We start from the raw sequence: 15,070 nt of genomic DNA on the forward strand, positions 1-15,070 counted from the left end.
AGAGAATACTTCTCTCAGACTCTAGCTTCTTTAATTATGCCTGACACTATCCCCCTTACAGTAGAGTCCTTATCCCCTAGCTCTCCAAACTGCACTATCCCATCCCCCAGACTATCCTCTTTCCCCAGAAATATCTAACCCCATCTCCCTTGGACTACTTATCTCTCTGCTCTCTAACCAGCCCCTCCCCATTCTCTATCTTATCCCACCAAAGGCTATTACCCACCACCCTCAAACCATTTTCCCCTCTCAACGCCACACACCACACCACCATTTGTTGCATTCCTACCTCTGAGTCACTTTGACCCACTTCTGAGATTTGTTCATAAGGTGTTGTCTGAACCTACATGCACTGCAATGTCAGTGGTTTCATATTTTGAATGAGTTCTTAAACTGAGGTCCTGTCTGGTCTCCCCAATGGGTACGAATGATCCTACGAAGCTATTCTGAAGAAGAGCAACTGCACAATATTGACCAACTGCACGATATTGACCAACTGCACTGGTCAATATCTATCCCTCAGTCTTAACACTTAAATAGATTTTCAGGTCATCCAGACGTTGCTGTTTGGGGAAGAAACTGTGAGTAAATTAGTTGTTACATTTACAAAATCAAAATACTTCATTAGTTGTAAAGGCATTGTGGATTTCTTGAAAAGGACACTACACAGATGTAACATTTTCTTTTTCATTGCAGAGGAATGACACGATGGGGAGAGTTTGATAATTTGTGCAACATTGCTGAACTAGAAGAGGATGCAGAGTCAGAAGCTGAGGAACAGCAGGCTGCCCAGGAGCTGAGTAAGGTTCCTAGGTCAATATTTAATGGTCTTCAGAAACATTGGCCTTCGTAAAACATGGCAGTGTAATTACTTGCTGTTGGGAAAACAGAGATTTTTCAAATTAGGTCAATTTTGATAAGACTATGCCCTGGGCTCTTTCTGGAACAGGGGTGAAGTTACTAAAATTATGAAAAGTTGTGAGAGTAAATAAGGAAAGACTCTTTCCTGTAGTTTGCCAAGTCAGTAATAATGAGGGAGGGTCAACAATTTAAAATTGCTGCTGAGGGTGAAGAGGGAGAGATGTAAAGATGTCTGTTCATTAATAGTCTATAGTCCTTTAAAATGGGCTGCTGACCTCATCTTCTCTGCAAACCGAAATCTGGTGTTTTCAATGTTAACTCATTTAATTTCTGATTAAAGGAAATGTTGTACATGAAAGTGGCAGCAGGGAGGTTGATTCTATAATTGGATATTCTCTTAACTCAGAGTTGTGAGCAGAAAATTCCAAGAGTCTGATTTTTCATGCATTTGTGAAGTTTGACCATTTAGCAATAATTTTGTTCTGCGCAAAGTGAGGACAAAGATTCAACTAACTTGAGCTCCAGAGAAAAAGGTGGTACATTAAAGTTGTAAGTTAATACATTCTTCTTCTCCAATTTTCTAGTCTTTGAAAGCAGTACATTAAAACCACAACGCAACCGAGAGCCAGAAAGTAGCAACTTAATACGTACCAGGAGTGATGTATCACTGGTGAAGATGAGGGTAAAGAACCAAGCAGTGGCTGCAGCACGGAAAGCTAGGCGCCATCGCTTTTCCATCAATGGCCATTTTTACAACCATGAGGTATGAGGAGAGAATCCAGTTCTTTTCTGCTAGAACAAGTGCAGCTATGCTGCAAAGTACAGTGTGTGAATTATACGTGTCCAACTAGAAAACTGCACTCTATATGATCAGTGTCCAATATCTTTCCTTGGTAAAAATTAAATGGCTTGAATATATCAGCAGTTTGAGTTCAATGTCCAGTTCAGAAAATTGAGCACATAATTTAGTTTGACACTTCAGTGCAGTAGTGAGGCAGTACTGCACTGTCAGAGGTGGTGTCTTTTCAGGTGGATGAAAAGATTCCATAGCACTATTCAAAGATTAGCATGGAGATCTTCTTGTGTTCTGTAATCTTTCTGTATCTGTAAGCTGTAAGCATTAATTATGCACATACCAGTCATAATTATTGAAAATTATGGAGTCACTGCTAACCGTTCTTCTACAATACTCCTGTATGTTCCTGTGAAGCTAGACTAGTACTCAGAGATCCCTGACATCAGCTTACATGTGCTCCAAGCTTTAATATCTCTCTCCCCACCCACCTAGAGGAGATGGACCAGGTTTTGTGTACCCATTTTCTTCATAGGTAACACACCAAAGTTTGAATATCCTCCCATACCTAATAAATCCATTCTCTTGTAGTCACTCCATTCTTGATAGGTAATAAACCCAACCTCTTGCACACACCCACTCCTGGGAGATAATGGCCCCAAACTCATGTATAACCCATCTATAGATAACGAAACCTTGCATATCCCTTCAACAAGTATGAAAGTTAACATTGTTAAAATAAAAATGAACTATATTTTCTCCTTGAAATAAACCATTATTTTCCTGTCCCTTAAATGAAAATGGACTAAAAAGGCTGGAGTTAGACAAGTCCTAAAGATGACTCTTAATAACAGCAATGATTTCTGTCCACTTTGGGCAAGCTCCAGAGTTTATCCTCTTTCTTCAGCCAAATCTGGCCACAAACTGAGCTGCTGGTTTAGGGATTTCTGTAGAACTCACCAGCAAGTGCTTAGTTAATTTAAAAGATGTCATGTTTGCGGTACTTGCTCTCTTTTCTTTTTTTCTTTTCAACAATTTTCTCACTTTCAATTTAATTTCAATACTTCTCATTTCATATTTCCACTATGTTTCCTTCCTCATTTCATGTGAAATAACACTCTGACTTTTCCTGTGTAAAAGTTCCCCTTTGACATCACAACCATTTTAAACAAAATTTTATTTTCTGAGGCAGAGCTTTTAATATAAATAATTTGTCCATCTTTTACCTTAAAACTCAGAGATTTGCCACGAAACATACGTTATTGTTTTAAATCTATCAGCTCTTCTGTAACATCCCAGCACTTCTGAAGTTCCCGAAGACGGGAAGGTGGCTAATGTTGTTCCATTGTTTAAGAAGGGTAGCAAGGACAAGCCAGGTCAGCTTAACATCAGTAGTAGGGAAGTTACTGGAGGGAATTCTGAGGGACAGGATCTACCAGCCTTTGGATAGACAAGAGTCTGATTAGGAGGAGTCAGCATGGCTTTGTGGTGTGAGGCCTTGCTTGATGAACCTTTTGGAGCTTTTTGAAGAGGTAACCAAAAAGGTAGATGAGTGTAGGGGCAGTGGATGTTGTCTATTTAGACTTTATCTAGGCCCTTGACACAGTCCCACATGGGAGGCTGGTCTGGAAGGTTAGGTCCCATGGAATCCACGGAGAGTTAGTTAGGCAGATGCAAAATTGGCTCAGAGGTAGGAAGCAGAGGATGATGGTTGAAGGTTGTTTCTGGGAATGGAGGCCGATGACTAGTGGTGTGCCGCAGGGGTCAGTGTTGGGACCTTTGTTATTCGTTATTTATATAAATGATTTGGATATGAATGCATAAGGTTTGATGAGTAAGTTTGCAGATGATACAAAATTAGGAGGTGTTGTTGATAGTGAAGAAGGTTACCATAGATTACAGGGGGATCTTACTCAGTTAGGGAAGTGGGCTGAGGAGTGGCAAATGGATTTCAATACAGATAACTGTGAGGTGATGCATTTTGGAAAGTCAAATCAGTGTAGAACTTATACTATGAGTGGTAGGGCACCAGGGAACAGAGAAACCTAGAAGTACAAGTGCATAGTTCATTGAAAGCAGCATCGCAGGTAGACGGGGTGGTGAAAAAGGCACTTAGCACGGTGGCCTTCATCAGTCAAGGCGTTGAGCATAGGAGTTGGGATGTTATGTTGCAGTTCTATGAGTCGTTGGTGAGGCCGTACTTGGAGTACTGTGTACAGTTTTGGTCACCCTGTTATAGGAAAGATGTGCTTAAACTGGAAAGAGTGCAGAAAAGATTTACAGGGATGTCGCCAGGACTAGAGGGCCTCAGTTATAGGGAGAGGTTGGTCAGGCTAGTTCTTTATTCTTTGGAGTATAGGAGAATGAGGGGTGATCTTATAGAGGTTTATAAAATCATGAGGGGCATAGATAAGGTGGATGGTAGCAGTCTTTTTTTCAGGGTAGGGGAGTCCAAAACTAAGGGTCATAGATTTAGGGTAAGAAGGGAAAGATTAAAAAGGGACTTGAGGGGCAACTTTCTCACGCAGAGGGTGGTGAGTATATGAACGAGCTGCCGGAGGAACTGGTTGAGGCAGGTACAATAGTATCATTTAAGAAACACTTTGGTAGGTACATGCAGGGGTGGGGCTTAGAGGGATGTGGGCCGAACGCAGGAAATTGGGACTTGATGGGTGAGCACTGTGGTCGTCATGGACTCATTGGGCTGAAGGGCCTGTATCCATGCTGTACTGCTCTATGATTCTATGACTCTATCCAGAAATCTATCAGCTCTTGTGTAACATCAGGACATAAATAATATTGCTTTCTAACAAATGTGAGAGCATCAAACACATTACTCTTCTTTAATTTTTGTTTAAGGCCACAGAGTCCAAGTGTTTCAGTGACTAATCAGTAGTTAAATGTGGTTGTTGAGGAAAGTTTAACCTTTCCAAAGTCAGGATGAAGTCAATCCCTACTTATTCTGAAGAGAGCTATGCTGAAAACTTTGTGTAAGTGCACGACTATGCACAACCACATGTATATACTGTAAGTCTTTACAAATCATAGGTCCATATGTGTGCACATCCAATGCCGAATGCTCACAAAATGGAGAGCAGAAATGTTGGGCCTAATTTTTACAGAGATGTTGGAAGAGAGTAGAGGGCGGAGGGTGGAGGGTGGTGGGAAGGCAGGAGGAAGAAAGCAGTAAGGTGGTAATTGCTGATTTCCAGTCAGAAAACCTGAAAGAAGGGATTTCCCTCAGATCCTGTTGAGTTGAACATCAGCATATGACTAGAACTACAAACAATTTGCTGGAGGTACTCGGTGGATCAAGCAGCATCTCTGGGGGGAAAGGAATTGTTGACATTTCAGGTTGAAACCCTGCATCAGGATTCCTGAACCGACCCGAAACTTCGACAATTCCTTCCCCCCCACAGATGCTTATCGACCCACTGTGTTCTTCCAGCAGATTGTTTGTTGCTCCGCATCCCAGCACCTGAAGTCTCTTATGTCTCCATAGGACTAGAACCTTTTTTTTATAAGATATCTTTATTAGTCACATGTACGTCGAAACACGCGGTGAAATGCATCTTTTTGCGTAGATTGTTCTGGGTGCAGCCCGCAAGTGTCGCCACACTTGCAGCGCCAAAATAGCATGCCCACAGCTTCCTAACCTGTACATCTTTAGAACGTGGGAGGAAACTGGAGCTCCTGGAGGAAACCCACGCAGACACGGGGAGAATGTACAAACTCCTCACAGACAGCAGCGGGAATTGAACCCGGGCTGCTGGTGCTATAATAGCGTTACGCTAACCGCTACACTACCATGCCTGCCCTTGTCCCTGTTTCCAGCCACAGCCAGGCAAAACGAGAGACTGGCTGACTGACAGGAAGAAAAGATTTTCGGGCTGTCCATAGCCTGAATGGAGAGAAGGCCAAGCTGGGGGAGAAAGGAAGCTGGGAGGAAGAGGAGCAGCAGGGAGGGCAGGTCAGAGAGCAAGAGAAGATCAGGTCCCAGGAGAGGCGAAAGTAGGGGCTGGGAGAAGAAAATCAGAAAAGCCATTCAGAGAATGGAAAAGTTGGAGAAGAAATCAGAAGGATTGAGAAAATATGAGAAGAGTGAAGGAAGGTCAGGATGATCTGGTGGCTTGGGGAAAAATCCAGTCATTAGTGGAGGGGGAAGGGCTGGTATTCTGCTCAAGGGAATTGTTTAATGGGCTGGAGTTGAAAACTCCTCCTCCAAAGACAGGACTGGAAAGGTATTTCCCTGCTGCATCCAATAGATTTCTCCTGTCCTTAGCTACTGGGTTTACTTCAGCCTGCGAAATCCAGCTAGTCTTAAGATTGAGAAAATATGTGAAATGCGTCCTCATTAATATATAATTTGTCATGAGTCTTGCTCCTAAAATTTCCTAATGTTGACAGTCCTGCAAATTAATATTTCATGCTGCTAAGGTGCAGTTTGCACAGCAACTGGACACTGACCAAACATTACTGTTCATTCAGGTGGTATGGCTTACAGCACAAACTGAAAAAGGACTTTGTTCATCAACATTTAAATGAAACAAACATCATTAATCATCTTACACACACACACACAAATCTTATTTAAAGGTCTTACTGAATATATTATTTGTAGTGGCTGGTTTAAAATTATAATTGGAAAGATTTGGGTAGAACTTTCAAATTGATGTCACCTTGCAGTGGTGAGGATGGTCATGAAATTCACACATGATTAATTCCACTTATCTAAATCAGAGAAGCTAGATTAAGGAAAAATACCACATGATGGAAATAGTCCCCACCGACTATTCTGTTTACCCAGAGATCTGCCAAACAGTAATAGCCTTTTCTCATTATTATAGGTGTCAATTACAAAGGCGTTATTTAAACTGTATTAAGGGGGCAAGCTATTTCAGGCAGTAGAGCAGCTGTTCCACTGCAGTTATATCATTAAATCCTCTCAGACAGTGCCAAGTGACTTACATGTGACCAAGCCTGTTGAAACTCATGTTGCATTCACTGGAACTCTGGGATGGTAGAAAAGGCCGGTGGTGAAACTATCAGGAACAAAGGGAAAAATTTTCCAAGGCATAGTTTCTTTAGAACTTGTTTTATTTTTCTGAAACACATTCATAAGAAATATTAACAATGTTGAATAGAAATTTCAGCTGCAAGGAGGAGGAAAATGGAGTCCTCGCAAATGGCCACTTCCTGACCACTGGAAGAAAGGACATGGAGATTTAATTTCAGTTCCCAGAACTGACAAGACTTAAAAGTCAAACAAGTTATCAGAATTGTATGTAAAATTAACTTGATACAGGAGTCAGGTTTACAGATATGTGCCCACTATAAACAGCAGGGGCTAAACTATCTATGGGCACCACATCTCTGGAAGGATATATTGGACTTTAAAGGTATGGAATGCATTTTGAGTTTGAGTGCAATTAAGAAAAAGTACTAAAGGCAATGCAACATTTTAATTACTTCCCTTTAAAAGAGAAAGAAAATGGAGAAAGTAATTTGTCATTCGTTAATCAATATTTGCTTATCCCTCAGAAAGTGTTGCATAAAACAATCAAATTGGATTGATTATTATGTTAATCAAAACAAAACTTCAGTATTTTTGTGCACTAGTTGCTGAAGGTTGACATGCAAATTGTATGCTGGCCTTCATAGCTGGTGGATTCAACTATAGGATCATCAATGTCTTAATGCAATTTGTATAGGGCCTTAGTAAGATTGCACCTTAAATATTGTGTGCAGTATTAGTTTCCTAATCTATGGAGAGATACTCTTGCATTTAGGGAGTTTGGGGATGCAACCAATGAATGAAGAGAATTTGGGTTAAGTAGGTTTGTATTCATTAGAATTCAGAAGAATGAGAGGGAATCTCATTGAAAGCAACAAAATTCTAACAGGACTGGATGCTTCAGGATGCAGGAAGGATGTTCATGATGGTGGGAGGTCACAGTCTTAGGGTTAGGGGTAAACCAACTAGGATTAAGATGAGGAGAAATTTCTTCACCTACTGAGTGATAAACCAGTGGAATTCTTTACCACAGAAAGCAGTTGAAGCCAAATTGTTAAATATATTAAAGAAGGAGTTACTGTTCTCAAGCCTACAGGGCTCAAGGGATATGGGGAGAAGGCTGGGACCCAGTACTAGATTTGGATGATCAGGCATGATCATATTGAATGGAAGCTCAGGCTTAGAGGGCTGAGCCCACTCCTGCTGCTATTTTCTGTACTTCTATGTTTAATGAACTCTCAGGCTGCCTATAGTTTTTGTACTGGATGAATCCATGTGTCACATTTACATTGAACATGAGATCCCAGTTGGTGGGATGCTATATGAAGAGTCTACTTCCCTACTTTTGACTTCTCTTCTCTCTCACATTCATGGTCTTTGGCTTCCTGGAATGGAGAAGAGTTGGCATGGTGGAGAACCTTTTGCAGATTTTCTTCTGGACCTGACCAGGGTGGCAGCCACCAGCCCAGGAGGGACATGGAGTTTTGCAGTGCTGGACAGCACATAATAACTAAAGTAATAGCCCTAAAAATTAAAGCTTGTTGTCTATAAAAATAATGGTTTTGTGTTTTGCAGACATCCATTTTCACACCAACCAAAGGCTCAGTAACCAGTGTGAGAATCAACAGCACGCTGACGACCAAGGAGGTGATAGCATTACTCCTGCAAAAGTTTAAGGTACTTTTAAAAGTTTCCAAAGGATCTGTAACGTTTCTGATCAGTGCCAAAAGCTAACAACCACACTCCCCCACCAGTATCACCCTTGCTCACTCAGTCATCGCATTTTCCCAGTCCACTATTCCTATACTCCCTCACAACCACTTTCACTCCCATTTTCTGTTCTGTTCCCGCACTTTTCACCTTCAAATCCTCAACCCTTCATTCCACGTATCCTCCACTCCTCAAACTCCTTCCATTCCCACTCACCTTACTGCTCCACTCCCCTTGTCCTCCATTCCCCTCACTCCCTCATTCCCCTTGCCCCGCCACCACCTCCCACTCCCCCAATTTTCCTCATGTACCTACTTTCCTTGCTCCCCCTATTTCCCTCACCACCCCACTCCCCTCATTGCATCTATTCACGTCAACATTCCACTCCCTTTCCTCTTCCACACTCCTGGGGTGGTTTACAGGTTTGTCCTGTTCCTCTTGGATCACAGCCACTGCTAGAACAGAGCTCAAATCTTCCCTTCAGCTGCCGCTTCTCCCAAAGTATTGAAGTTTTAGGTTAAGAGCAAAACTGGTGTTCAATTTATGACAGGCGGCCCCTTTATTATATAAATGATGGACTCACCTACAAAGAGCAGGTTGGGCATCCACACCCAACTCAACTCTGTTTAAGCCAAATGTACGTGCTATGGGTTTGAGATGGTTTCTGCATACTTTAGCTAAGCAGAGGTCTGGGGAGCCACTGAAACTCTAACATTCCTTGTTGTCTCCAATCAATCATTAAGAATTATACCTCAATTCTGCTTTAAAATTGGTGTTTCTTATTTTCTTTAAATAATTAAAAAATATTTGAGAAGAAGTGCCAGTGTCTTAACCATTCCTCATTAGAATAGACTGAATGGAACTGATACCTCCTGAGAAAGTATGCACACTAAACTCAACTTCAGTTAACACTGCAAGGGAACTAGAATAAATCACAGTTTTGATCCCAGGCTTTAATTTCGGACCTTCTGGTGAAGTAGTAAAGGAGTCAAAGGATAAATTTAGCAATAATTTGGATTATATATTGTTTTATTTTGCTGAAACCCTTATTTTGTCAATAGGAAGTATAGATATTAAAAGAAAATGTTCACAACGCCATTCTAGAGATTTGTGGGGACTGGTTGGTACAATCTGAACCAGAAAGTGATCTTCTACTAGAAATCTAGGATAAGAATTTATAAAGGGAAAGCTGACACATTAGGTGTGACAGAAGTATGACAAAAAGAATTCAAGTGGCACAGATGTGCTCTAAGTGTGCTCTAAGCCAAGTGATTTCAGTATGTTACAATTTCTCTTCCTTTGATGCATCTTTATTTCATGACAGATAGAAAATGACCCCAATGATTTTGCACTGTATGTCGTTCATGCCAGTGAAGGTAAGTGACCTGAATAATTTCCCCTTTTGCTATTGGTTGGAATCGAGCATGTTGCCAGTAGCTAATGTGGAGAAGGAGGCCCAACCAGGCATGTGCATGTGCACATGCTAAGTCTGTGTACCAGTACCTGGTCTCTATTTATCTAGGATCTCCTTGCCTTTGTTCCAAAACCTTGCTCTGTCAGTTCCATGGGGTGTCTGGCATGGAACAGCTACACTATGTTAAAGGAATACATGAACAGGCATCTTCCTCTCCTTAGAATTGTATTGGAAGCAAGTCGATCTCTATCCTGAGGGACTTCCTAAAAGGAAGAGGGCTAGGTGTTAGCAGCAAGTAAAGATCAGCTGGTTGGCTGGTGTTACTTGCCTGACCAGACCCCAAACCTTCTCACAGTTAACCCATAGGATTTAGTCGGCAGAAGATGAAGACATGGGGTTCCTCAAATTCTAAAGTTGTATTAAATAAGTAAAATCCTAAGGCAGTGTATAGAACATAGAACAGAACAGCACTATCCAGACCATTCAGCCCATGATGTTGTGCTGATCTTGATGCCAATTTATACTAGATGTCCTCCTCCTGTTTATCATCCATATCCCCCCATTCCTTTCATATTCATGTGTCTATCTAAAAGCCTCTTAAACTCCAGCAAACTGTCTGCTTCCGCTACTACCCCTGGTGCAGTACCTACCACTCTCTGCGTAAAAACCTTGCCCCTCATGTCACCTTTAAACTTCCCCCCTCTAACCTTTAAAGCATGTCCTCTGGTGTTTGACATTTCTACCCCGGGGAACAGATTCTGACTGTCTACCCTATCTATGCCTCTCATAATTTTAAAAGCCACTACCAGGTCTCCCCTCAGCCTCTAACGCTCTACGGAGAACAACCCCAGTTTGTCCAACCTGTCCTTATAGCTCATACCCTCTAATCCGGGCAGCATCCTGGTAAACCTCTTCTGCACCTTCTCCACAATCTCCACATCCTTCCTATAATGGGGTGACCAGAACTGCACACAATACTCCAAGTGCGGTCTGACTAAAGTTTTATATAGTTGCAGCATCACTTCCTTACTCTTATACTCAACACCCCTACCAATGAAGGCAGGCATTCCATACACCTTCTTTACGACCTTATCCACTTGCACAGCCATTTTCAGTGAACTATGGAACTGGTCCCTAAGATCCCTCTGTACTGCAATGCTATTAAGAGGCCTACCATTAACTATATACATTCTCCTTTCATTTGAACTCCCAAAGTGCAACAGCTCACACTTGCCTGGATCAAACTCTATCTGCCACTTCTCTGCCCATATCTGTAACTGATCTATATCCCACTGTACTCTTTAAGAGTCTTTTACTTTGTTCACAACTCCACCAATCTTGGTGTCATTCATAAACTTGCTAATCCACCCATCTACATTTTCACCCAAATCATTGATATATATCACTAACAACAGAGGTCCCAGCACTGATCCCTGCGGAACATCACTGGTCATGAAGCTCCAGCCAGAAGAACAGCCTTCCACCCCTACTCATTGTCTTCTATGGGCAAGCCAGTTCCGAATCCAAACTTGTAATTCACCCTGATCACATGCATCTTTATCTTCTGAATCAACCTACCATGAGGGACCTCATCAAATGTCCTACTAAAGACTATGTAGACAACGTCCACAGCCTTACCCTCATCAAGTACCTTTGTCACCTCTTCAAAATACTCAATCGAGTTTGTAAGACATGATCTGCCCTGCACAAAGCCATGTTGACTGTCCCTAAGCAGGCCATGCCTTTCCAATTTGCATAAATCCTGTCCCTCAGTATCCTCTCCAATAGCTTTGCTACTACTGACATGAGGCTCACTTACCTGGATTATCCCTATTTCCCTTCTTGAACAAAGGCACAACATTTGCTACTGTCCAGTCCTCTGGGACCTCACCTTTTGCTAGTGAGAACACAAAGATCCTTGTCAAAGCCTCAGCAATCTCCTCACTTGTTTCTTTCAATATTCTGGGATATATGCCATCAGGCCCTGGGGACCTATCCACCTTAATGCTTTTCAGAAGACCCAGCACTATCTCCTCCTTAATCTCAAAATGTTCCAGCACATTAGGATGCCCCACTCTGTTTTCAGTATCCTCAAATTTCTCCTCCTCGGTAAATACCAACAGAAAGTACTCATTTAGTACCTCAGCCACTTGCTCTGACTCCAAGCACAAATTCCCTTCTTTATCCTTGAGTGGACTGACCCTCTCCTCAGTTACCCTCTTTTTCTTAATATAAGTATAAAATGCCTTGGGATTATCCTTGTCCCCGCTTGTCAGATGTGGACTTGTCTGACAGAAGGTGCTCCCAATCAATGCCCCTTAGCTCCTGTCTTGTCCTGCCATAATTTGCCCTCCCCCAATATAGCACCTTCCTGCAAGATCCAATTTTATCCTTACTCATAACTATCTTAAAACACAATGAGTTGTGGTCACTATTCCCAAAGTGTTGACCCACTATCAGGTCTGTCACTTGGCCTGGCTCATTTCCAAAAACCAGGTCTAGGATGCTCTCTCCTGTAACTGGACTCTCCACATACTGTTTCAAGAACCCCTCTTGGATGCACTGAAGAAATCCTGCTCCATCTAAGCCTCTTGTATTAAGGAAGTTCCAGTCAATACTGAGGAATTTAAAGTCATCACTATGACAACTCTGTTGTTTCTGCACCTTTCCATAATCTGTCTACAATCTGTTTCTTCACCTCTCGGTGACTATTGGGAGGCCTATAGTATAATCCCATCAGCGTAATTGCACCTTTCCTGATTCTGAACTCTACCCAAATTGCCTCTGTGGATGAGCCCTGCAGTATGTCCTCTCTGAGTACTGCTGTGACATTCCCCCTTATCAGTAGTGCAACCCTTCCACCTCTTTTACCCCCCTCTCTATCACATGTAAAACAACAAAACCCAGGAACGTTGAGCTGCCAGTCTTGTACCTTACTGCATCCAGGTTTCTGTCATGGCAACAACATCGTAATTCCATGTAGTGATGCAGGCTCTAAGTTCACCATCCTCACCCATAATACTCCTAACTTTGAAATAAACACATTTCAGCCCATCAGTCCCAGCACGTTTATTAGCCTGTCCCTTGCTGTCCTTCCTTTCAGTCTTACTTGTCATAATATTTTTCTTGCCCTCAACCCTACCACCTGTTGCTCTGCTGCTGTGGTTCCCATCCCCTGTCACTCTAGTTTAAACCCTCCCGAGTAGCACTAGCAAACCTCCCAGCGAGGATATTGGTTCCCCTCCAGTTCAGATGCAAACTGTCTTGTTTGTACAGGTTCCACCTGCCCTGGAAGAGAGCCCAATGATCCATAAATCTGAAGCCCTCCTTCCTGCACCAACTCCTTAGCCACATATTGAACTGCACTATGTATCTATTTCTCACCTCACTGGCACGTGGCACGGGTAGCAATCCTGAGATTACAACCCTGGAAGTCCTGCTTTTTAACTTTCTACCTAGCTCCCTAAAAACCCCTCTGCAGGACCTCATCCCTGCTCCTGCCCATGTCATATGGACCACGACCTCTGGCTGCTCACCCTCCCCTCTCAGAATGTCCTGTACCCGCTGTGAGACACCCTTGCCCTGGCAGCAGAGAGGCAACCCACCATCCTGGAGTCTTGACTGCAGCCACAGAAATGCCCGTCTGTGCCCCTTACTATTGAGTCCCCTATCACTATCGTTCTGCCTGACTTCACCCTTCCCTTCTTTGCCGCAGAGCCGGGCACAGTGCCGCTGACCTGGCTACTGTTGCTGGCCTTTGAAAGGTCAACACCCACCCACCCACCCCCCCCCCCACCCGAACAGTATCCAAAGGGGTATTCCTGTTACTGAGGGGAATTGCCACAGGCGATCCCTGCACTGTCTGCCTACTCCCCTTACTTCTCCTGGTGGTCACCCATCTATTTGTAGCCTGCACCTGAGGTGTGACCACCTCACTAAAACTCTCATCTATGATATCCGTAGAATCCTGGATGATCCTGATTACATCCAACTCCAGGTCCATTTCCTTCACCTGGCCTGTCAGGAGCTGCAGCAGGGGGTGCACTTTCCACAGATGTAGTCATCAGGGAGACTGCGAGGTTGACTACATCTGTGGGAAGTACACCCAGCTGCAGCTCCTGACAGAGGAGCTCTCTGTAACTGGAGCTTGGGAGGTAAAGCTGTGCTTCTTTCTTACTTTGGCAGAAGAAGGTCTGCAAACAAGAATGAAATCCAAAGCTTTTCTCTGGAGGTTGGGAGGGGAGAGGAATGTTCTACCAAAGCACATAAGAAAAGCAATGGTCTCACTCTTCCAGAATTCCCAAGATGGGTCTTCCTTCCCAAAGGAATTCCTGAAAACCTTCTTCGCCCCTGCTTGCTGAAGATGGCACATGGCCAACCTCCATCCAAGAGCATTGATGAAACCCGCCCTATGGTCTCTTCACTTCCCTTCCAGAGAGAAAATCAATGGCTGGATATAGACAAGTCTGGTGTTAAAGCCGCAATGATCTCTGGCTGCTTTTGCTGGGGATGATTCCCATTTAAACTCATTCAGTTTTAAAATCTTGCCCCCATGTTAGGTAACAACAGTCACATAGTGAGACTAGAAAAAGAGCAAAGGGTTTCCTACAGTCAAGCATAAGTTACCCAGTTGTTCATCTGAAGTTTCATTGTAAGATCTTGCCATGCTCTTCCTTTTAAGCCATGTATTGGAGCTCAATAAATGCAAGGGCCTTAATACCAACTTCCCTACAGTGGGCAAAAGAGGATATGATTAAACAAGTTAAAAATTTTGCAAAAAAAACATTTTTACAGAAAAGAAGAAGCTTAAAGACACAGCATTTCCATTATGGGAGAGACTGCTTCATGGACCATCACGCAAAATAGTAAAAATATTTTTAATGGACAAAGATGCCGAGGAAATTAGCATTGATGTGAGTAAGAGTTTAGAAACCAATCCTCAGAACTCTCCACCACAAGTTAATAACTTCAAACGTCTGCACTCTAACTGCTGGTTATTATCACTGTTCTTACAGGTAGCACAGTATATCAAGTTTGAACTTCCTGTTTTAAATGCAATTCTTCAGAAACTAAATGAGGAGGAGGAAAAATACATTGGAAATACTTACTTACGGTGAGTTTTTAATTGTAATTAAGTCCTTTTACAAATATTCTCTATTCACCATGTTGTTAGTTTCTTGACTGATTTGTTGTGCAAGATTTAAGAATCTTTAGGACATTGTAAGCAATTAAGAAGACATCTGCAATGACTTTTGTCTTGTCACAGTCCCATTATTGA

The 15,070-nt window shown here is 42.6% G+C and overlaps 1 protein-coding gene across 3 annotated transcripts in view; it reads left to right on the forward strand.

The window, feature by feature from the left end:
• Window positions 1–15,070, forward strand: part of rassf6 (Ras association domain family member 6) — a 33,632-nt gene that overhangs the window by 14,179 nt on the left and 4,383 nt on the right. For all 3 annotated transcript variants that reach the window (XM_052020376.1, XM_052020374.1, XM_052020375.1), the window contains 6 exons: window positions 697–800; window positions 1,446–1,624; window positions 8,244–8,345; window positions 9,703–9,754; window positions 14,587–14,705; window positions 14,808–14,905. In XM_052020376.1, the coding sequence (XP_051876336.1) occupies window positions 697–800; window positions 1,446–1,624; window positions 8,244–8,345; window positions 9,703–9,754; window positions 14,587–14,705; window positions 14,808–14,905 (654 nt within the window). The remainder of the gene's footprint in view (window positions 1–696; window positions 801–1,445; window positions 1,625–8,243; window positions 8,346–9,702; window positions 9,755–14,586; window positions 14,706–14,807; window positions 14,906–15,070) is intronic.

This window comes from Pristis pectinata, chromosome 7 (assembly GCF_009764475.1).
Source record: "Pristis pectinata isolate sPriPec2 chromosome 7, sPriPec2.1.pri, whole genome shotgun sequence".
NCBI lineage: Eukaryota > Metazoa > Chordata > Chondrichthyes > Rhinopristiformes > Pristidae > Pristis > Pristis pectinata.